At 38.9% G+C, this 22,952-nt stretch overlaps 1 protein-coding gene and 1 long non-coding RNA gene across 2 annotated transcripts; both read right to left on the reverse strand.

The window, feature by feature from the left end:
* Positions 1-726: 726 nt before the first annotated feature.
* LOC306987360 lies at positions 727-1,797 on the reverse strand. Its single transcript, XR_013795145.1, has 3 exons — positions 1,707-1,797; positions 906-1,151; positions 727-813 (listed from the first exon to the last, which is right to left on the reverse strand). It is a non-coding gene; the product is annotated as an uncharacterized lncRNA (long non-coding RNA).
* Positions 1,798-10,118: 8,321 nt separating this feature from the next.
* LOC306987144 (uncharacterized protein) lies at positions 10,119-21,814 on the reverse strand. The gene is made up of 5 exons (XM_079591196.1): positions 21,536-21,814; positions 20,728-20,771; positions 20,336-20,647; positions 13,426-13,467; positions 10,119-10,342 (listed from the first exon to the last, which is right to left on the reverse strand). Exons 1-5 carry the CDS (start codon positions 21,553-21,555, stop codon positions 10,263-10,265), a joined length of 498 nt encoding a protein of 165 aa, XP_079447322.1. The 5' UTR covers positions 21,556-21,814; the 3' UTR covers positions 10,119-10,262.
* Between the last annotated feature and the right edge of the window lie 1,138 nt (positions 21,815-22,952).

Consider the following 22,952-nt stretch of genomic DNA (forward strand, 5'->3'; position numbering starts at 1 on the left):
ACTCAACCCACTTTGCTCATGTTAACAAAACAATATTCATACATTTGGAACAGAATCGGTTCTGTTTGATGCAATCCATCCTGACATCCTGCAAAAGAAAAATGTTAAGTTATGCGCCTGCGCAGGTGTGGCACCTTTCTTTCTGCCACAAATAATTTGGCATCAAAATGGCTAGCAGCGGGACTGGTTAGCACACAGTCTTTTGCTTCGCGTATTCATATTTCTGCCTTATACGGGGATCAGAATCCACATCGGATCACTAACAGGAGTTCTTCAGACTCTCGCTGCGGTCTCTGAAAGTGATTTCTCAGGTAAATGATGTTAAAGTGTTTAATGCTGATGTTACATGGACTCATCCAGCGCTGATGTGTCCAGACTCAGATAAACTCTGTTCATGACCTCCTGAAGCCCCAGTCGACCCGCTTTGGAGCAAGGTATTCGACGGGCCAGAAACTCTGTCCGTTTGCCCCGACGAGGCCCGATCACGACCCGGAAGTGACAGTGGAAACACGGCTGTTGACCCGAATACTTCTGGATCCCTGAACTCAGTGCTTTCCCCCTTCAAGTAATCTCTGTACCGACGTCTGTGTATCACGACAGCAGCCGGAGCCAGCAGAACCAGCAGAACCACTGTCAGTCCAACCGGCAACATCCAATGATCTACAGGTGAAGGTAAAGTAATTTTTTTTTTACTTTTAAATTCAGTGTTGAAGAACTCCTGTAAAGCTCATGTTTACTCACGTCGATGTTCAGTGTCGTCAGTGTCGTCTTCATCTGTGTCGCTCAGATTCCCCTTCAAGTCTAGAATAGATTCTGTGCAGAATATTGAAAGGTTATTCATGCAGTTTAGTGTTAATTTACTGATTAAATATAATATTTCCACTCCTCCACTGATCTTCTCTCACCGGTGACTGTGACTGAGATCCAGACTTCATTATCTGAGTCCAGAACTCTGTATGTTCCAGTGTCGTTGACTGTGAACTCATGAATGATCAGAGTCTCGTCTCTGTCGGTCAGTCGATCACCGCTGACCCCGTGACCTCTCGTCCACAGCTCTGTCCAGCCTGAGCTCGAGCTTCTCTCCACTTTATCAGCGTTGATCAACAGAACATCCAACTCCAGATCCTCTCCTTTCTGCACTGAGATCTCATCTGAGGACACACAGACACATTCATCATTATCATAATAGTGTCATTTAATCAAGACCATAATCACATATAGGATTGAGGGACCAGAAGTAAACATTTATTATTTAGATAAAATCAGCCGTTGGAAAAACCCAATCCACTCTGAATATTAAGTTTGTCCCCTTCAGTGTTTGTCAAGTCAATTCACCTTCATTAGAAAGAGAAGCTTCCAGAGGTCATAGATCCTCTTCTTAATATCATTCATTCATCTTTGTTATTAGGATACGTACCAAAAACTTTTAAGCTGGCAATGATTAAACCGCTTGTTAAAAAAACGCAACTTGATCCTTCAGAATGAATCAAGTTTAGTCGGTATAGAGTCTAACATACATGTTGTCGATTTAGATGATTTAACGAGTTTAGAAAATTCTTCCTCTCCTATAGCAATAAATGAATCGAATGTTTCATGAGGGAGACTAACTGCCTGATGCGATACTGTAGTAGACGGTTGTTTCTAGTTTTGCACACCAACACTATTAAAGGAAACACATGATGATGTTTGATCAGTTTTGATTTTACCGTGAATATGAAGATGATATTTCAGGATCTGTCGCTTCACTTCTGTCTGATCATTATTGTAATAAACATATAAAAAGTATTTTCCAGCGTCACTGTAGATCAGATCCGTGATGTTGACGTCACATGATCCTTTTTTAAACACTCGGCCACTGCAGTTTTTATTCTCACACACAGGGATGTGTTTTAACCGCCTCTTTAAACTGATGTCCACAATCTCTCTGTCCTCAGATCCACACGATAGAGAGACGGTTCCTCTCTTTATTCCTGACACAGGTTCAGTGGAGGATCCTGCAAACACACACACTCATATTCACTCAATACAAACTATCAATACTGAAAAATAAATGTTTTGTCTATTTTCTGAAATCAATATGATCTTAAATATTCTAGTAGAGCTATTTTAGTAAACTTTTAATAGACAAGAAGTAGCCAAAAATATTAGAAGTGGCACATTACACGTTTCAAATGTTGATGACAGTATAAACCTAGAGATGTGTCAGTGCAGTTTTAGTGAACTCTGAACTCCTTTATTAATCAATGAACCAGAAGGAACTGCATAAAATATCAGTGTGTGTTATTGATGTAATATGATGGACAATTTACACCATCATTCTACAAATACCCACCACATCACGAGTGACACAACAGAAGAACAATCAACTCACTAGAATAACTTTAGCTTGAACTAAAAAAATAAATATATATATAAATAATTATTAACATAAATGATACTGACCGCTATAACTGATAAAGCACAGCAGAAGAAGAAGATTCATCCTGATGAGAAAACAGGTTTGTTATGTGACAGATACAGAATACATTATACACTCACTTTCATATTATTTAAAGTTTATTATTAGTTTTTCCTCTTTGTCGCCATCTCTGTTCGAAATCTGCAATTGCATTATCGCGGAAGGATCAACTTCACATAAATTGCACAGCGGCACTGCGGATGAATCCAATGTTTTGAAGGAAGCGAAATGAAGAAAAAAACATTTACCCAAAGATCCGAACCGAAGGGAGCGTCTACAAAGTGCAAACCCCGAAAAGAGCTACCGTACTTCAAAAACAGTCAATCACTTCAATGTCACACACTATAGTGTCACACCAAATTCAGTTCACACATCATCACTGCTGTCCTGACGGTTATATACCTTTATACAGAGGTGTAAAGAAAGTAAAAGTCCTCCTCAGTAATTTGTTCCAATCACCTGGATTTGCTCATTTAAAATTAGCAGTTTTTCAGCCATTTCCAACTACTTCCAAACTAAGTGTTGTAGTATACAACTATACATACAAGTGTTGTATATATAACCATCAGGACAGCAGTGATGTGTGAACTGAATTTGGTGACACTATAGCTAGTGTGTGACATTGAAGTTATTGAATATTTTTGTAGCAGCCTAACGCTTTTCGGGTTTGGCACTTTGCAGATGCTCCCTTCAGATCCGTGTCTCCGCGCCCACACATGTTCATTCATAAGTGCAGTATCTCCACTGCAGAAAACCACAACGGAAATCCGAGTCTGTCCGAGAGAACATACAGGACGATTTGTGAATGAAGCGATGTCGCGCATAATATGGAAGCTTGTTTCCGCCACAGAATGAAAAATTAAAAAAATAATATTTATCCATTGTAGGAAACAAAACATTAGTTTTATAAATTTATGTTTAATAAATACACACGCAACAGGGTTTAAAAGTTATTTTCCCAGCTAGCAACCAATCGGAGTAATCATGCTAAAACATTTAACAATTAAAACATAAATCATAATAGTAACTGTCTTAATATATCCACTGAAAAAATCAGCATTTGACTCTCCTTCACATCACTAGCAGGTTTAGTTTCCCAAAAACAGACTAAACCGTATAAGAACACAAAAACACACAAGCTTTATATTTAAAAATATGAAAACTTACATGGTAATAGTTCTGCGTTGGGTCTATGTTCAGAAATCACACAGCTCGTGGTGTCAGTGTTGGCGTTTCTGAAGTTTATCCTCTCTCTGTCTCCTCTCTCTCTCTCTCTCTCGCTCTCTCTCTCTCTCTCTCTCTCTCTCTCTCTCTCTCTCTCTCTCTCAACATTTATGGCAAACCGTTTTAACATTTAATCATAAAACCTAGTATCTGTTTTCATGCTATTACTATTTTTATATACTAGCTATTCCATATAGGCTACTTATTCATTGGATTGTTCTTATTTATTAGATGGTATACTTAGCCTACTCCAAATGTTAATAGTAAGATTTTTTTTTTACTAGTAAGATTTTTATTTGAACCCTAGTGGCCATTCTGACTCATAACAGGATGAGTAAAGCTGCGAGCAGCAATTATCAGGATTCAAGCACTTTAAGGCCTTTGAGCACATGTGTAAAACGGTATTATGTTTTATTTAGCAAGCCAACCATCTAGATAATAGATGGAAAATATAATTTACAGCCAATACAGGCATTTAAAGGTGCAGTGTGTAAGTTTTGGCGGCATCTAGTGGTGAGGTTGTGAATTGCACCCAACAAAAGTTACGGTGGCCGACAGGAAGTGATGTCGTCGTCTGAGACAGCAGAGAGTAGCCAGTTAATCAATGAGGTTTCTTTAGAAAGATAAAAAAAAAAATAGGTTTACTTAATTATTCAGTAAAACGATGTTATTGTGAAAATTATTGTGGCTTGTTCATCATTGTGTGAGTGTTTTATTCACTGACTTTAGCTCGCTTATCATGAAGAACATCATAACTTTTTTAATAATTTTTGACCAGGAGAGTCCAGAGAATTGAGCTGGTTTTAACAAAGTTGAGCAAAAATCCTAAGACTAATTCGTGAAAGAAGGTTTTTCAAATAATCTTCTACATTTTTAACGAATGTTTCGATTAACAGTCCTAGCGGCAATAGGGTATATGTCGAACGTCGCATGACGAAACCGGAAACCTGGTCTCATCGCATCCGCTTGTCATAGAAAGTGTTAACAGCCGTATGAACTGACGCCGATATCTATGGAATTTTAAGGTAATCAGCTAACCTACCTATCTCACTTTGTTATTGGCGTTTTATTCTATTTAAATATCTTAACGTTAGTGTGAAGATTTTTATTTTTTTTACTTTTAAATATCGATCTTCACATGCGAGGGACATTGGTTATGATCATCTTTGCTCGCTCCTTTTAAGTTATCTTGAGTAAAACAGTAAAAAAATGCATGAAGCACATACAAAAGACCTGAACCGGAAGCGATGCGTTCTGTTTTCCGGTTTCGTAATGCGACGTTCGACATATACCCTATTGGGGGTCATACACAAATATCTTTCAAATTTCTCACAGGTCTCTGGGGCTTTTAAAATAAAAGCCCTTCTCGCTGTTAAATAGGCCTAATCAAATATGTTTCATCTTTTTGAATACTAAAAACTGCTTTATAGTTTGTGCAAATATACAATTTATATTTATGAGAATGGCCCTTTCAGTATTAGCATACTGAGCAGAAATGTACATTTAAATACTTCAAGAAGCCTACCTATTAAGTTTAAGATATTTAGTCAAATAAGCTACTATAGTAACCAACAAACAAGTAGGCCAAGTTAACTAGTTCCAACTTTTCTTAAAAAGTAAAGTATAAATACTAGTCACTACTGGAATGAGCACTCGTGTCTAAACAATAAGAACTATCTAATTAATAAACTGTAGTATCTTTATAAAGGTACTTTTAAATAATGAGCTAATGGAATAGATACTAATATATAAATATATTATATATAATATTAAGTAATAGGAGCATGAAAATACATAGTAGTGTGTTTTACGGAATAAATGTTAAAGTGGCTTGCCATAACAGCAGACAGTTTCGCTTTTATCACGTGATGCTCACATTTTACTCTAGTACCTGCACTTTTTCTTGCGTACTGCTACTTTTCGCATGTAGCCGGTAGTACTCTGACAGAAAAGGCGTGACGGCCGTTTCAGCGCGTTGAGCAGCGCGTTGAGCAGCGCGTTGAGCAGCGCGTTGAGCGTTGTTTTCCTCGCATGTTAATCAATGCGTGCTTTCCCACCGGGAGCAGGAGCAGCGCGTGAGCAGTGAAGTGCGGGGTTCGGCGTTAAGTTAAAGTGAAAGCACACTTTTGATGGACAAAACAAATATGATTTCACACAAAAGTGCCCAAAATGCACAGAATTTTCATGTCTAGTGTGTTTTAACAAGAACTGGAGTAGGCTATGTCAGGGAAAAAATGAAGACTCAATTTACCCATTTAAACTTGTGTTTATTATTCAGTTTGGGTGAAAGTAGCTATATAGCCTAGTAGTGTTTAATAAAAAATAAAAAAACGAGTAAACTAGTCAGAATACGCACGCACGCACACACACACACGACTTGTTTAAATACATTTGTTGTTAATAAATAACAATAAATTGTTGTTGTACCAGCAATATCTCCAAGTTTTGTTTTTCACTGTAGACATCTCAAATGCCAATGCAAGAAAATACCGGTAGTAGCCGGTACTCTCAGTGTTGCCAAGTCCGCTGTTTCCCCGCAGATTTGGTCAGCTTTTACGTTGTAGGCTAAACATTTTTTTCCGCGGGTTGTTTTCCTTCCCTGTAGGCTAAGTACGGTTTCGACAGTCCAAAACCACAAAATATCCCTCAGGCTCGCAAATCCAGCGGAGAATTCGATTGAGAAGAAGAGCCGATGGATTTTGTGTGCTACCTTTCTTGCAAAGGCCTGGCAACCCTTCCTACTGCGCTCCTATCCTCCAAAAGCGGCCAGTGTCGGGCTATATACTGTCTATGGTGTCGGGTCGGTGAGTTCCGTGTGCTGGAATTAATAGATTCGAGTTTAGCTCTCAGTCGGAAGAGTAATCTAACTGAATAAAACAGCTCATTTATAATAATGTATTCCCCTCTTGTGGACATTATGTGAACTGCACTCCTATGTAAAGTATTGTAGAAAGATACTAGTTTATTTGATCAGAACTCTTAACAACACATTTAACATTGAAGACATTTTTATTTATAGCCGAGCTTTATGTGCCATACAATAGATGCATTTATATTTCTCTTAAACTCCGCCTATATGTAGCCTACATATTAATGCTCCTAAATATATAATGCCTAAAGATGTACATTACAGTCTGTGGTCTAATGATATTCAAGCATGTGTGTGTTTGTTTGTTTTGGCTGTGACAGATGCTTTTCTTATTAATATATACATGTAAAAACACCAGTTGCTTAAAACATGCTACTTAAACTCTAAGCTTGAATTTGTTTATTGATATTGGATTAATAAATACTGCATTAAAGACGGTGGCAGAAAGAGAAGCATTGCTATTCTACTGAATATTAACCTCAAAGATTATGATTGTTTGAGCTTTATCACCACAGAAGTGTGTAAGATCCGGCCAGCAGAAGCACATCTGAACCATCAGTGGTGAACCGTCGGTGGTGACATTCAAAATAAAGCACATAAATGTGTCATTTAGCAGATTTATGACTCATCAAACACAGCCAGTCCAACACCAGCGAACATCAACACACGCTCCGTCACCGTCACCTCGTCTACAGACACAGAAGACATTCATAAACTAATTAAACAACTGCATTTTGCATCATCAAGAAACCTTTAAAGTTCAGACATTAACTCTGATGGGTCGAGCTGGGTCTGAAGTCGCTGAAAAAGACACTCTGAGAAGATACACTCTTAAAAATAAAGTAATTTTCTTTGGAAATGTTCTTGTTATTCTCCATGATTTTTCAATATGTATATATATAAATATATATAAAGGTTCTTTATTGGCATCAATGGTTCCATGAAGAACCATAAAAAAGCTTCTTTATAATGGAAAAGTGTTTTTTGTAGATCATTAAAATGTTCTAGAAATAATTGTTCTGTTAAGAACTGTTCACTGAAGGTTATTTGCCGAAACAAACATGACTTATGATTGTACAGACCAATGAACTTTTTGGCTTTTCCTTTGATGACTTATATTACTGAACTCAGAACTAGTCGTGAGCAAATGAGACACAATGAAGAATATCATCGGCTCTCTCCTGTGATCTCCACTTCTTCTGACTGAATTATCTTGGTCCTCTGTCTGTCTGCTTATCTGAAAATATATTACATATGTGATCACTTTATCGAACACAAAGAGAAGTTCATTAAAACTAAAGAATATTATAGTTTCAATATTATTATGGCAGAAACCTCTCCTCAACGACACATGATTAGAGGAATAACTCACATCTGGAGCTCAAACTCAATAAAGGTTCTTCATGATCCATGGACTCTTTACGTTCCACAAAATCTTCATTACAATGGAAAACGGGTCTTGAGATTATAAAAATCTTCCTCACACTAAAAAAAATATCGGTTCTTGTAAGATCTGATCAGTGAAAGCTTCTTTAAGGAACCAAACGTGCTTCGTCTATGGCATCACTGTGGGGGGAAAAACATATTTTTATGAGTGATGTAGTAGTGATGATTGAAATAAATTGTGCAAAAGTAAAATAATTTACAAAACCCTCAGCATTGAAACCGTTATAAGATCTGAGGAGAAGTGAAAGATCGCCAGTACTGACCCTCAGTCTCCAGTCTGATGGGCTTCTGGAAGTGCGTCTCTGAACACACAGATTTAGTCCCACAGAAGTAAAGTCCTGAATCTGACTCGGTTACTCCAGTGATAACCAGCGTGACTGCAGTGATCTCTGCGTCTGCATCGACTCCCAGACGACTTCTGTTGAGATCGTACGTGACCAGAAGTTTTCTTCCGGCTGCACTGCTGGTTTTTGCAGATATTAGTTGGGTTAGTTGTTGAGAATATTGATGAAACCAGGAGATCTCATATTGATTTCAGATTCCAGACTGATTCCTTCCTTCAGCTCGAGACACTTCTTCTTCTTCTTCTTCTGGAACATCTGGAGAAAACATCAACTGAGCCTTTAACATTATTTATTTTTGTAGATAAAAACGAATTATTAGAGGTTAAAATGATCAGTTATGTTTAAGTGTAGAGGAAATTTACCTCTAGAAGTGATGTGCATAATCCTGAATTTAAAAACATAAAAGAACACAACGGTCTGCAGTGTGTGTCGTTCGTAATGTTGATCAGACCACAGGTTTCAGAGCAACACAGAGTGAAAGCAACACACAAGTGTTTCCACTTCCTTTCAGAACTAAAGCTTACACATGATCTACATCGCTTTAAGTGCGGTGTTTTATTACAGCTGTGGGTTATTACGCTTCACAGTTATATGTGCGTAATACACTTTCGAGCAAGTCTTATATGTGTAAAAAAATATATATGTGGATATATGTATCAAAATTGTAATGTGTGTGTGTGTGTATACATATGTGTATATGTATGTGTTATATATATATGCGTATGTGTAGTTATTATTTGTGATGTATATGTGTGTATGTATGTGTGTGTATGTGTTATATATATGCGTATGTGTAGTTATTATTTGTGATGTATATGTGTGCAATGTGTATGTATGTGTGTGTGTGTGTGTAGGTATATATGCATATGTATATGGGAGATAAACTGTTCTGTTTTTATATTGTGTTAGTATATAGTTAGTAGTACATTTTTTGTTGTTTTATTGCTCGAAATAAACTTCAATCAATAAATCATTGTGCATTGCCATAATTATACATTATACATTTAATATATATATATTATTGGATGTGATCTATATCATCATGATAAATGCATGTCTGAAACTAACATCTCCCCACAGCTGTTAGTGAGTTAATCACTTAATCATTAATGCCTTTATATTTTACTGGCCATGAAATGTGGATTATTTCATTTAAAAAAAGGCAGAACCAATATCTAATCTAATTGCAATTATTATTCTTAATATTTGTATGTATTTAGTTGTTATTTAATCAAATAATAATTAAATTGTAAACAAATTAATAAAGAAATATAACTATAATACTATTTAACTGTAAATCCATTTATAATGCAAATCCTTTTCCAGCAAGTGTTGCATATTCTCTGTGTAATTTACAGCTTTCCTTTTGTAAAGAAAAAAAAAAGAGTGCACAACACACTTAAATATATAAATATTTAATATAAATATACATACAGCACAGCATTTTTCACATTATAAAGTGGCAGTGTAACTTGGTAAGTGTCAAATTTAGTATAAAAATAAATATTACATTTGATACAAAACCATAGTTTATAGAGGAATGCTTAAGGACATTTGCCAATTTAATGCACTTTTGGTCATTAAGACGTCCTGATAGTTTGGTCATGTTTTGGTGATATGAGGGCTAAGATGATCATTTATGTGTTGTAATGCTGTGTGTGTATAAAGACATTTCCATCTCTGAGTTCCAGAAATAGCAGATTTCTCTGGCACTGAGGCTGGTGTGTGTAGATGTGTGTGTGTAGAGACATCCGTCGCTGACTGGTTCCAGTGGAGAAGAGCAGGTTTCTCTGGCACTGAGGCTGGTGTGTGTAGATGTGTGTGTGTAAAGACATCCGTCGCTGACTGGTTCCAGTGGAGAAGAGCAGTGTTTCTCTGGCACTGAGGCTGGTGTGTGTAGATGTGGGATGATCTCAGTTCCTCACGGTGGGAGAAGATGGAGTAAAGCGGCGAGCAGAACCAGGAGTGTGTTACTGAGATTCCTGTTAGAAACATTCAGATCTGGAGAACACACACAACTCGCATTAATTCTGCTCATTCAACACTAATGACTGTGTTCACATGTGCACCAATAATGCAGATCAGTCCCAATAATCAGAGTGAGGATTTAAAGTCCCCCTGTGGTGTAAATCCAGCTGTTAATGTAGTTTATGTGTCTATGTGGAGTTATTAATCTGCTTTAACACACACCATGTGTAAGTTCATAAGTCGACAGCATTGCTGAGTATTTTCTGCTTAAAACTGCAGTGAACCAAAGACAGTCTCAAAAACACGGTTTGAAATCGCTGGTGTTTCTGACGTCACACACTACCTTGACCAATCAGATCAACGTGTGATCGACCAGTGGATCTGTGAGTGAGTGAGTGGAGGCGGGGCTTATTTGCATATTCATAGAACCACGCATACTAAATGAGGCGAGGGTGTCGAGTTACATTCAAGATATTTTAAGACATGACGACATGTTTATTCAAGTTAAAAACGTTTAAATATGTCATTTTGGTGATCAAAGATGAGTTTTATGCCTGGTTCAGATTACACGATTTTAGCCCGATTTTGGCACGATTCGTTTGACGTAGGGTGTCGTGGAGATTCGTAATAACGACAACGGGCGTCGGGACGCAAGATTTGATCGTTTCATCTCGTATAGTGTGTCATAGTGGGCGACAACCTACGTCGCGTCTGCGATGCTTCACGACATCACGACAAAAAGACTAGCATGTTTGATTTTTTTTCGGTCCTCCACGACGAGAGTGAGTGAGTGAGCGAGCGAGACAGAGTGTGTGCTAGTGAGTGTGTGTGTGCTAGGGTGACCACCTGGCTATTGCTCTGTTGCAGGTCAGACCTGATTTCGCGGGACACGAGGGAGATAACTTACTATTATTATAGGTGAATAAATATTGATTGAATATTGATGTCTTTATTGCTAATTGGCTTTATAAAAATGTTAGTCTATGACGGCGCTGACCGGCGCTGTGAACGTCACTAATAATTAGGGCTGTCCGTTAAACGCGTTATTAAAGGCGTTAACGCAAACCCATTTTAATGGCCTCAATTTTTTTATCGCAAGATTAACGCCTTGCAAACTTTGTCGTTTTTTTCACATGCTTTTGCAACAACTAGTAACGTTATTAAAACTACAACATCACAGCGGATCTAGCTAGACCAGAAACAAAACAACTGCCGCCGCACACACTTGTTTGGTCTTGCGATGCGAACCGGCCAAAGAGTGGACGAGAAGCACAGCGCCGAGCCGCGTCTTGGACAACTCATATCGTACATCGGACGCGCGCTTTCTCAGTTTATGGCCAGCAATAAAAACGCTGAATGGCGCCGCCGGTGTGTGAATGATGAGCGCGAGACGACGAAATGGAGGCCAATAAGATTCTGAATAGAAAGTTTACTTTTAAAAAGTTGCCAAATGGTTAAATTGACAAGACCAAAGTGATCTGTGTGTTGTGTCGTTGTGAACTGAGCTATCATCGTCCAGTCTAAACACCACTTGATGGTCAAGCACACACACACACACACACACACACCGCTGATGCGTTTCTACGCCCACTCGTCAATATCAGTAACGTCACCTCGTCAGTATTTCTTTCACCCTTTTATTGATGAACAGTGTTACATTGTGTGAGAGATTATTTGCTCCAAGTGAGAATGTTAGTGTGGAATTGAACACAGTATGCCAGTGTTGTTTTCAATAAAAAAACATTTGCACAAAGCAAGCCGATCCACTTTTCCATGTTGATAAGAGCATTAAAATGAGAAAAAATAATGGGACAAAAAGAAATCAAGAGACATTTAGAATAGATAAAAATGTGCGATTAATCGCGAGTTAATATGTGATTATTCGCGACTAAATATTTTAATCGTTTGACAGCCCCACTAATAATATAAAACTCATTTTAACAGCACGGGTCTATTCAATCTAAATAATTAAGTGAAAATAATAATCCAATCGCTAAAAAGCACATTTCCAAATAAACACATAAAATAAAGACTACAGATTAAATGCGTTCTTACCGAATTCAGTAGCCTATATTTGTGTCTTTTCCATGCGTGATGGTGAATCTTCGGTGGCATACACCGCAATCTCCTTTTTTAGGGTCACCTGTAACTGGTTTTAACCATGTATATTTTTTTCTCCCATTCCTTATCATACGAACAAAGACGCTTTTTCTTCTCGGGAGCTCCGAATAGATCCATTTTTCTATTGCAGATTTTTTTTTTTTTTTAGAACCAATAATAATAATAACGGCTGCGCATGTTCAGTGTTTTCTTATTAAAATTTTTTTTGTAGAATTGTAATTTAAAAGGACGATGAAATAAAATGATGCAGACAAAATTAAAATGCGGGACACTGCTTATGACTTGCGGGACAAAGCGTCAAACTTCGGGACTGTCCCTCACCCTAGTGTGTGTGTGTGTGTGTGTGTGTGTGTGTGTGTGTGAGAGAGAGACGAGTGAGTGCGTGTGTATATGACATATACTATGTGCGAGTGAATGTCTGTGACGGCACGCGATGACTGGTCAGAAAGCAATGTGTAGTCTGACATGTTTCTTGTCCACAACACAACAAGATTTTAGGATTCAAAATCGTGTAATCTGAACCAGGCGCATAAAATGATAGACTACAGGGATTTAATGTGTCATGTTTACATGACCGCCACAAACCTCTGATTATTATCTAAGAGTTGTGGTTATTTTTGATACCATAATTCACAGCACAGATGATGAACTGCACACAGTACGAGTTACTTTACTGCATACTTTGATTTGTTCGCCGACATTGACAACATTGTCAAGATGAACTCATGTTTCTTGCTTCTTTATTGCAACTAAATTCAGCATATGTTTTATGATGATTATGGCTGCTACAATTAAGAGCCATAATACATTCATTTGATCAAAGTATGGTGGTAAACTTTAATTACAATAATGCATTATTATTATGCATTATTACTGTGTGTGCATGTCAACAACAGTCATCGTCACTTAGATTATAAAGAAGAGTTTTAAATGATTTTGAAATGAATATAAAATGGTGTTTAGCTGCAGAGTCGAGCCTTCTTCAGTTCACTTACTGTCTCTGTGTGACACGGCGTCCTCATCACAGCCGGTGGACACTGGAGGATTAGAGAGAGAAACAATCGCTTGTTTAGTATATAGGATATAGATTTAGACTATCATTTAATATATAGTAGCTTACAGGAATAGTTCACTCAAATGATACAGTCAAACCAAAAATGATTCAGACACCAGATATAATTTGTTTACTAGTGTGATCAGGACACTACAGTTCATTTATGAAGTGAGGAGAGCAAAATACAGTAAACTGTGAGATATTATACCCAAATATTCTTCATACAGCGACTACAGTAACATTTATGAAATTTGGGAGCAGAAGTGATTGGGAAACTTTGAGCTGGTCATGTTCTGCTGAAGTGTGTGTCTGTAACTGCTAATGCTCTTTTCACACACACACTGAACACAATGAAGCATTGCTTGGTCACTGGTTGAGCTAAACTGGTATTATCTAATTGTGTAGTTACATTTACCAGCTGACAGATATTCACCATAATTCATGTGTGAGACAGTCTAACAGAAGTGTGTGTGTGTGAGACAGTCTAACAGAAGTGTGTGTGTGTGAGACAGTCTAACAGAAGTGTGTGTGTGTGAGACAGTCTAACAGAAGTGTGTGTGTGTGTGTGAGACAGTCTAACAGAAGTGTGTGTGTGTGTGTGAGACAGTCTAACAGAAGTGTGTGTGTGTGTGTGAGACAGTCTAACAGAAGTGTGTGTGTGTGTGTGAGACAGTCTAACAGAAGTGTGTGTGTGTGTGTGTGAGACAGTCTAACAGAAGTGTGTGTGTGTGTGTGTGTGTGAGACAGTCTTACAGAAGTGTGTGTGTGTGTGTGAGACAGTCTAACAGAAGTGTGTGTGTGTGTGTGTGAGACAGTCTAACAGAAGGATGGACAAAACCTGTGTGTGTGTGTGTGTGTGTGTGTGTGTGTGTGTGTGTGTGTGACAGTCTAACAGAAGTGTGTGTGTGTGAGACAGTCTAACAGAAGTGTGTGTGTGTGTGAGACAGTGAAGGGTTGGTCAAAATCCCTTGTCTCTTCAGTCAGTTATATATATATTTCATTCCATATCCTTTTGAATGCTTACATTACTTTTATACAAATCAATAATCAAGTATATGCATTATCACATAATCATTTCTATATTCTTTTGTGCTTGTGAAATTATATATTTTCTCTAGAGAGCAATGCCATTTCTCTGCCTTTCTTCCTAAGGAGCTATGTTTTGGCTAACTGATAATACGAAGCTCAAGCACTCTTCGGCCTTGGCGATGTTATGTGTGTGTGTGTTTGACTTTCTACGTAGGCATTTGGGACACAACGCTCAGCCATACTGGCGCTCTCCTCTAACCTGCGAGGTCAACGCTGACCTAAATCTGAGGATTGGCGACAGCTATCCTAACTAATGGCGATATGCACCTTTTATCTGCTCACATGTGTGAAATTGTTTATGGTTCTATATTCTCTTAGCCAATCAGATGTATGATGATGCTATGCTTGCCCTTGCAAAATGGTATAATTGGTGTATTATTTTGTGTAAGGTAGAGTTGGCTTGCGACCTCCTCGTGAGACTTTGACGCTCGCTCTACCGATGAAACTGAAAACTATTCTTCAGTAAATTTTTATCTTTTTGATTGAACCTCACGACTCCTGGTCATCTTTTCTACATATCTGGTCTCGGGTCTTATAACTGTTACCCCCCTAACAGTTTTGGTGGAGGATTCGCGGGCAACCATTCTGTGGTGACATCTCTGGCAAATCAGCAAACAAGGTAGAAAGAGATTTTATTAATTATTAGGGCTGTCTGATTGGAAGAGATTTTGAAGGGGAACGGGAGAGCTTCACTCCGACGAGGCGAGTGAAGATTATTTATACTACGAGAGTATAAAGGGTTGCTGTTTTGTTTAAAACAGCAAAAGTGATACGCACTCTGTGGGGGCCCAGTGGGGCAATACTGGTGTGGGACACCACCCCAGCAGAGGGCGTCCCTGGATTAGGTCCAGTGGCACCGCAAAACCTGATCAATCTCTTCCATCTCAGATAGGGGTACCCCGAAGTTAGTGATTCAGGCAGGTAGGGAACAAGATGTTAGTTAGATTAATAAAATAAAATAAAAATAGTAAAATATAGGGTTGTTTGCCAGGGATGCATCAGGAACGGTCCCAAACAAATAAATATATATATATAGTGTGACCCAAATTGGCATAGACCAGTTTTATGTGACTTGGGAAGTGAAACATAATTTGCAGTTTCATTGTGTAGAAGTCTCACTATTGTTGCTAAACGTATTTTTCCGCCAAATTTATTGTTGTGGCTGCTAAATCTTTTTCTTGTGGTGGTTTTTCATCTAGGACCAATAAGAATGACTGATAAAGAAAAAAGTCCTGACCAAATGGAAGAGAGCGAACGCTGTAAACAGCTCTGCTCTGACGAGCTCAAATCAAAGAAATACGCACAGCTCATTAAGAAAATGGTCAGTCAGGGGTTTGATTCTGATTGTAAAATCACACAGCAGTTAGAGAGGCTGCAAAACTGACTGAAACGTGTGAGTGTGATGGCTCTTTCCATTCAGGAGAATGAGACTTCCAGAGACATTTTTGAACTTTATGCAGAGGATGACCCTGAAGAGATAGAACAGTGGACAAAGTTAGGAGCACAGAAAAATTCTGAAGGACTTTGGAAATTTAATGGACGCTTTGTTTGCCCTGTTTCTGCTCGAACTGAACTTATGTCCTTGTATCATGGGTTGGCACATGCAGGGCCTGAGAAATTACATGCAATGATTTCAAAAACCTGGTGGTGGCCAAGGCTGAGGGCTTCTTGCACTGATTTCTGTAAGAGATGTTTAGTATGCCTTAAGGTTAATTCTTCCTCAAAGCTGAAAATTCCCTTAGGACATGCCCCTCGACCTCAGGGTCCGTGGACACACCTCCAAATTGATTTCATAGGTCCATTGCCCCCTAGTGGAGGGTTCACATACATTTTAATGATTGTTGATCTTTTCTCCAGATGGGTGGAGGCATTTCCACTGAGAAACTGCACCGCAGACGCAACCGCAAAAGTAATGTTGAATGAAATTTTCCCAAGATGGGGCTTACCCTTACAAATTGATTCAGATCAGGGTACACATTTCACGGGAAAGGTAATGAAAAATGTCATGAAACTGATGGGAGTGAAGCAACACTTCCACATCCCGTTTAGGCCTCAGTCTAGCGGCTCCATTGAACGTACAAACAGAACACTCAAAACGTCATTGAGAAAGAGATTGTTGGAGTGGGGGAAGGGGTGGCACGCAGCTGTTCCAATGATTCTTTTAAGTCTGAGAGCCAGCCCTAACAAAACTACTCAGATCAGTCCTTTTGAAATAATGACAGGTCGTTACATGCGACTGCCTTGGGATGCTCCCCTGACTGGCTGCAAACAAAAAAAGAAGCTGATAAAGTAAAATTTTTATCTGCAACATGAGGGACCGTCCGGGCCGTTGAAAGATGTTTTGCAAAATTATCTGAAGGCTTTGGATAACTGTTTACGCGATACACGAGTTAGTGTCAGTGTCCGACAAGCAGAGAGAGATAATGTTGAGCAAAAAGACATGCCTGCCTTGCCTGAAATAGGTGACAGTGTAATGTTGCAAAGAGAGATTGTTTCTCCTCTAGGTCCAAAATTCGATGGACCTTACCAGGTGCTCTTGACAACTAATACATCTGTTTTACTTGACAGAGGGGTTCTGGGTACTGTCTGAAGACATTGGTCACAGGTGAAACCACTCGATAAAGGTTCCAACCAAATCACCGCATCATAATAACGAACTGTCTCGTAAAGGTCTGTCGTTTATATGTGGGATAGTGTAAAATTCTGTAACAATGTTTTATCATTACAGATGGCGGAATCCGGCGATATATTGAAGCTGCTAATTCTTCAGGAAGAAGTGCGAAATACCAAACGACTGAAAATGAGGCGGGCCATCATTCGATTGGTACTCCCTCTCTCGTTTGTGGCTCTGATTATAATAGCCTTATCATTCCTGATGTGGATTCAGATTTCAATCTGGACCGGTAGACTTCATGCGTTCTCCACTCACTGGGATTGTGAGGAGATTGATAACCGTCCATCATGGGTTCAATACCCATGCCTAAATTCAACTGAGGGTCTAAATTTAATTCCAACCATGTATCAGAACGTTAATGATCGCTGCTATCGCTTGGACGGTAATGAGACGGTGACCTTTTGGCTTGGTCACTCCCCAAATTATCCCGGTAATACCCTCATTATGCAAAAAGGTCGGTGGGATAGAAGTGGAGGCGTGGGTTGGCTCTTCTATGTTTTTGTGTGTGTATGTGTGTTCGTTTCTTCTTCTCATATATTTGCAGGTCTTCTTGCAGTAAGCTGAATCCTGCCGAGGAGGAAAGCAGACTGATCAAGCTGACAAACCGCCTGAGCGATAAACTGAGAAAGAACAACATTGATGCCCTGTTGTGAGTGGAAGGTGGGAGAGCCTCGGAATGGGGACTGGAATTTTTAGTTTCCAGCATGTCCGTAAAGAGGCGAAGAGACTTTTGTGACCCGCCAGGGAAGCATTCGTCACCACTCCACCTTCCGTAGTGACCTCACTTGTTAGACCAGACGTGGCGGTATTGGACCCCACATAGGTCTAAAACGGGGGACTGAAGGGTTGGTCAAAATCCCTTGTCTCTTCAGTCAGTTATATATATATTTCATTCCATATCCTTTTGAATGCTTACATTACTTTTATACAAATCAATAATCAAGTATATGCATTATCACATAATCATTTCTATATTCTTTTGTGCTTGTGAAATTATATATTTTCTCTAGAGAGCAATGCCATTTCTCTGCCTTTCTTCCTAAGGAGCTATGTTTTGGCTAACTGATAATACGAAGCTCAAGCACTCTTCGGCCTTGGCGATGTTATGTGTGTGTGTGTTTGACTTTCTACGTAGGCATTTGGGACACAACGCTCAGCCATACTGGCGCTCTCCTCTAACCTGCGAGGTCAACGCTGACCTAAATCTGAGGATTGGCGACAGCTATCCTAACTAATGGCGATATGCACCTTTTATCTGCTCACATGTGTGAAATTGTTTATGGTTCTATATTCTCTTAGCCAATCAGATGTATGATGATGCTATGCTTGCCCTTGCAAAATGGTATAATTGGTGTATTATTTTGTGTAAGGTAGAGTTGGCTTGCGACCTCCTCGTGAGACTGACGCTCGCTCTACCGATGAAACTGAAAACTATTCTTCAGTAAATTTTTATCTTTTTGATTGAACCTCACGACTCCTGGTCTTCTTTCTTCATATCTGGTCTCGGGTCTTATAACTGTTACCCCCCTAACAACAGTCTAACAGAAGTGTGTGTGTGTGAGACAGTCTAACAGAAGTGTGTGTGTGTGTGTGAGACAGTCTAACAGAAGTGTGTGTGTGTGAGACAGTCTAACAGAAGTGTGTGTGTGAGACAGTCTAACAGAAGTGTGTGTGTGTGAGACAGTCTAACAGAAGTGTGTGTGTGAGACAGTCTAACAGAAGTGTGTGTGTGTGAGACAGTCTAACAGAAGTGTGTGTGTGAGACAGTCTAACAGAAGTGTGTGTGTGTGAGACAGTCTAACAGAAGTGTGTGTGTGAGACAGTCTAACAGAAGTGTGTGTGTGTGAGACAGTCTAACAGAAGTGTGTGTGTGTGAGACAGTCTAACAGAAGTGTGTGTGTGTGAGACAGTCTTACAGAAGTGTGTGTGTGTGAGACAGTCTTACAGAAGTGTGTGTGTGTGAGACAGTCTTACAGAAGTGTGTGTGTGTGTGTGTGTGTGAGACAGTCTAACAGAAGTGTGTGTGTGTGTGTGAGACAGTCTAACAGAAGTGTGTGTGTGTGTGTGTGAGACAGTCTTACAGAAGTGTGTGTGTGTGTGTGAGACAGTCTAACAGAAGTGTGTGTGTGTGTGTGAGACAGTCTAACAGAAGGATGGACAAAACCTGTGTGTGTGTGTGTGTGTGACAGTCTAACAGAAGTGTGTGTGTGTGAGACAGTCTAACAGAAGTGTGTGTGTGTGAGACAGTCTAACAGAAGTGTGTGTGTGTGTGTGAGACAGTCTAACAGAAGTGTGTGTGTGTGTGTGAGACAGTCTAACAGAAGTGTGTGTGTGTGAGACAGTCTAACAGAAGTGTGTGTGTGTGAGACAGTCTTACAGAAGTGTGTGTGTGTGTGAGACAGTCTAACAGAAGTGTGTGTGTGTGTGAGACAGTCTAACAGAAGTGTGTGTGTGTGTGTGTGTGTGTGTGTGTGTGTGTGTGACAGTCTAACAGAAGTGTGTGTGTGTGTGAGACAGTCTAACAGAAGTGTGTGTGTGTGTGAGACAGTCTAACAGAAGTGTGTGTGTGTGTGTGTGTGTGTGTGTGTGTGTGTGTGTGTGTGTGTGTGTGTGACAGTCTAACAGAAGTGTGTGTGTGTGAGACAGTCTAACAGAAGTGTGTGTGTGTGTGAGACAGTCTAACAGAAGTGTGTGTGTGTGTGAGACAGTCTAACAGAAGTGTGTGTGTGTGTGAGACAGTCTAACAGAAGTGTGTGTGTGTGTGAGACAGTCTAACAGAAGTGTGTGTGTGTGTGTGTGTGTGTGTGTGTGTGTGTGTGTGTGTGTGTGTGTGTGTGTGTGTGTGAGACAGTCTAACAGAAGGACAGACAAAACCTGTCAAATATCAACTGAGTTCATAACTCTGAGTTATATTGTATTACCACTATAGTGAATAAACTGTGATAATGTGAGAAATGTTGAAGGTGTCTGAATATATTTTGGTTTGACTATGTTCACCTTCACGTTTCACAGAAATGAGGATGAATAAACACAGACAAACTGTTCAAACTAGTTCTTCTAGCATTGATTATATGATCTGAGGTCTTACCAGGCTTTACATCCATGCTGGAGTAGAGCAGCTCAGACACTGACTTGCTATCATTAGCATAAATGCGTAATGCGATCGGCGAGTCCCACTGTGAGCAGTCCGGCACGACCACAGAGCAGCGTCCTCCTCCTCCTCCTCCTCCTCCTCCTCCTCCGGTATATAAGCTGGAGACGCTACACGTCTCCTCATGAAGAGCTTCTGACAGACGCGTGACGTCCACACGAACACTCGGGTGTTTCTTCAGCTCGTGAGCATCAGCATCATCACAGGATAAAGCGCACCGGACACACGGCTTCTGTTGAGGAGCGCAGCCTGAGGACATACACACGCAAATATTGATGTTTTCTTTCAATAAACACACAATCAAAACACTGCGGAAATCAAATACTCACTTGCACAGTACAAGATGCATGGCAGAAAAACCAGCGTGTTGCGCCTGAGGAGGATAGACAAGAGCGGATTATGTGCTAGATCATCACTTTAAGTGTGTAAATATTGAATAAATGTAATATTATAACACTAAGGTTGCATAATTTAAAGCCCGTGTAAGTTAACTAATGGATTTCATCATACTTCACCAAGTTGATTGATTACATTAATACCTATAAAGGACAATTCTGTCATTTACTCACTGTCATGTTGTTCTGAACTTGTATTGTAATTTCTCTGTAACGTTGAACACAATATTTTGTTGAAGAATGTCAGTAATCAAACGGTTGCTGGTCCCAATTAACTTCCACAGTAGGGAAAAAAACCCACTATGGAAGTCAATGGTGCCCATTAACTGTTTGGTTACAAGCATTCTACAAAATATCTTGCTTTGTGTTCAACGTTACAGAGAAACTCATACAGGTTTGGAGCAACATGAGGGAGAGTAAATGAAACTTTTGGTGAACTGGCCCTTTAAATCATATTTAGGGGATTTTTTGGTGAACTATCCCTTTGCCCCTTTTCTTTTTTTTTATTTTCTTTTATATCATATTGCTTATTTTCTTTATATTGTATTATAATATAAATACTTGTCTGGATTTTTAAAAAATCGATTAAAAGTAACAATATCCAATGCGTTATGACGTAGGCTCCTTTTATTGTTTATTAAGCTAATTTGGGTTTTGACATTTCTAAACATAAATAAACTTACTAACAAGATAAGACCCAAACATACAATCTGGCTGTAGGCTATAATTAAAACATACTTACGGGTTAAAACGTGAAGGCATGTTAAAGGTCCTCGAGAATGCGGAAGTCCCCGATATTTTATCTAAACGCTGGGTTTTAATTCAGGGAAACTGCTGAAAACTGCCGGAGTTCTGTATGAAGGCAACCCGAAACCAGAAATACCAGATCCCCCGATATCAAGATTTAGTAACTTACTTTCTGAGATTTTACTGTGCACGTGTGAAAGTGACTGCCGGGTGATCACGTGATGGCGATGATGATGACGAAATAACGGTCTCCTCCTTCCTCGTCTTCCTCGCTACTTTTTGGAAGAAATTTTGTCTATTTGTACGTGCTTCCTTGTTTAAATTTTTCTTTGGGGTTTAAGGATGTCTTATTTGGTTTTTATAACTTTGAAAAAAATCTAAAAGACACGTATTTTCTTGTAAATCTATTTATTTTTCTAGCCAAATTTTTGTACACAAGTGTACATTTTTGTCTGTCAAACCTCTTTATTATTTTTTGTCAGTTACATTGTGCACAATGTATAATATTTATGCTTTCTTATAATGAAAATATAAGGGACTCGAGGCATTTCTATTTCTCTTGAATTTATTTTAAATTATATGTTACCCCTGGCTTCTTTTCTTTATTTATTTTATTATTCTTATATTTTGTTATTATTACTTTATTTTGTTTTATCACTTTATAACTCTATATTATTGTTGTTCTTGTAGATGAAACAGTATTTGCTGTTATGTTTGTTCAATAAAAAAATAAAATAGAATAAAAGTCTTGTTAATGGCTGTCCACTTCTAGGAGCATTACAATCAAATACCGCAATTTATAACCTATATTATATCGCCTATATATCCTACAACTTTCACTAAAGACGGTGAAACCGTTTATATACTATCTATGGGTGAAACCAGAGCCATATAGAGAGAGAGTTGCGACAACTCCATTCACTCCAATGGAACGGTTTTTTTCCAGCAATGGCGGCTCGCGGAGCCTCTCAATAGTTCCCGGAAGTAGCGGCCGCGCCGTAGAGTTGCAGCAGAACAGACCGTTTGTGATGCCCTTTTAAAAGGTAAGACGTTTAAAGAACAAGATTGTATATTATCAGTACATCGGAATCAATTTAACTTGTGTATTAAAGCATGCTAGTTGATTATTGCTATCTAAATTAGTAGTTTTAGGGGACGTTATCGGATAAATGATAGGTCATTGGATAAAATTAGTAGCGCATAACAAACCCACGAACAGCCTATTAATGTTAAACCCGTTATATTAATGTAGATTTATCCTTTGTTGTGTGTAATAAGAGGGAAACGCTTCTAAACAGAGGCTAAATATAACATTGGGAGTGTGATAGCCATTAATGGAAGTGGTAATAAGAATATCCGTTTAATTTCATATTAAATGTGCAATAACAGAATAAAATCCTTATTTTAGATTG

The sequence above is a fragment of the Phoxinus phoxinus genome, assembly GCF_949152265.1.
Source record: "Phoxinus phoxinus genome assembly, chromosome: 19".
Classification (NCBI taxonomy): domain Eukaryota; kingdom Metazoa; phylum Chordata; class Actinopteri; order Cypriniformes; family Leuciscidae; genus Phoxinus; species Phoxinus phoxinus.

Coding starts and splice junctions, on each gene's coding strand:
- LOC306987144 (XM_079591196.1), bottom strand. CDS start 21,555: ATGCCTTCACGTTTTAACCC. Junction 20,772..21,535: donor ATGCCTTCACGTTTTAACCC/GTAAGTATGTTT, acceptor TATCCTCCTCAG/GCGCAACACGCTGGTTTTTC. Junction 10,343..13,425: donor CGCCGTGTCACACAGAGACA/GTAAGTGAACTG, acceptor TGTGTTCTCCAG/ATCTGAATGTTTCTAACAGG.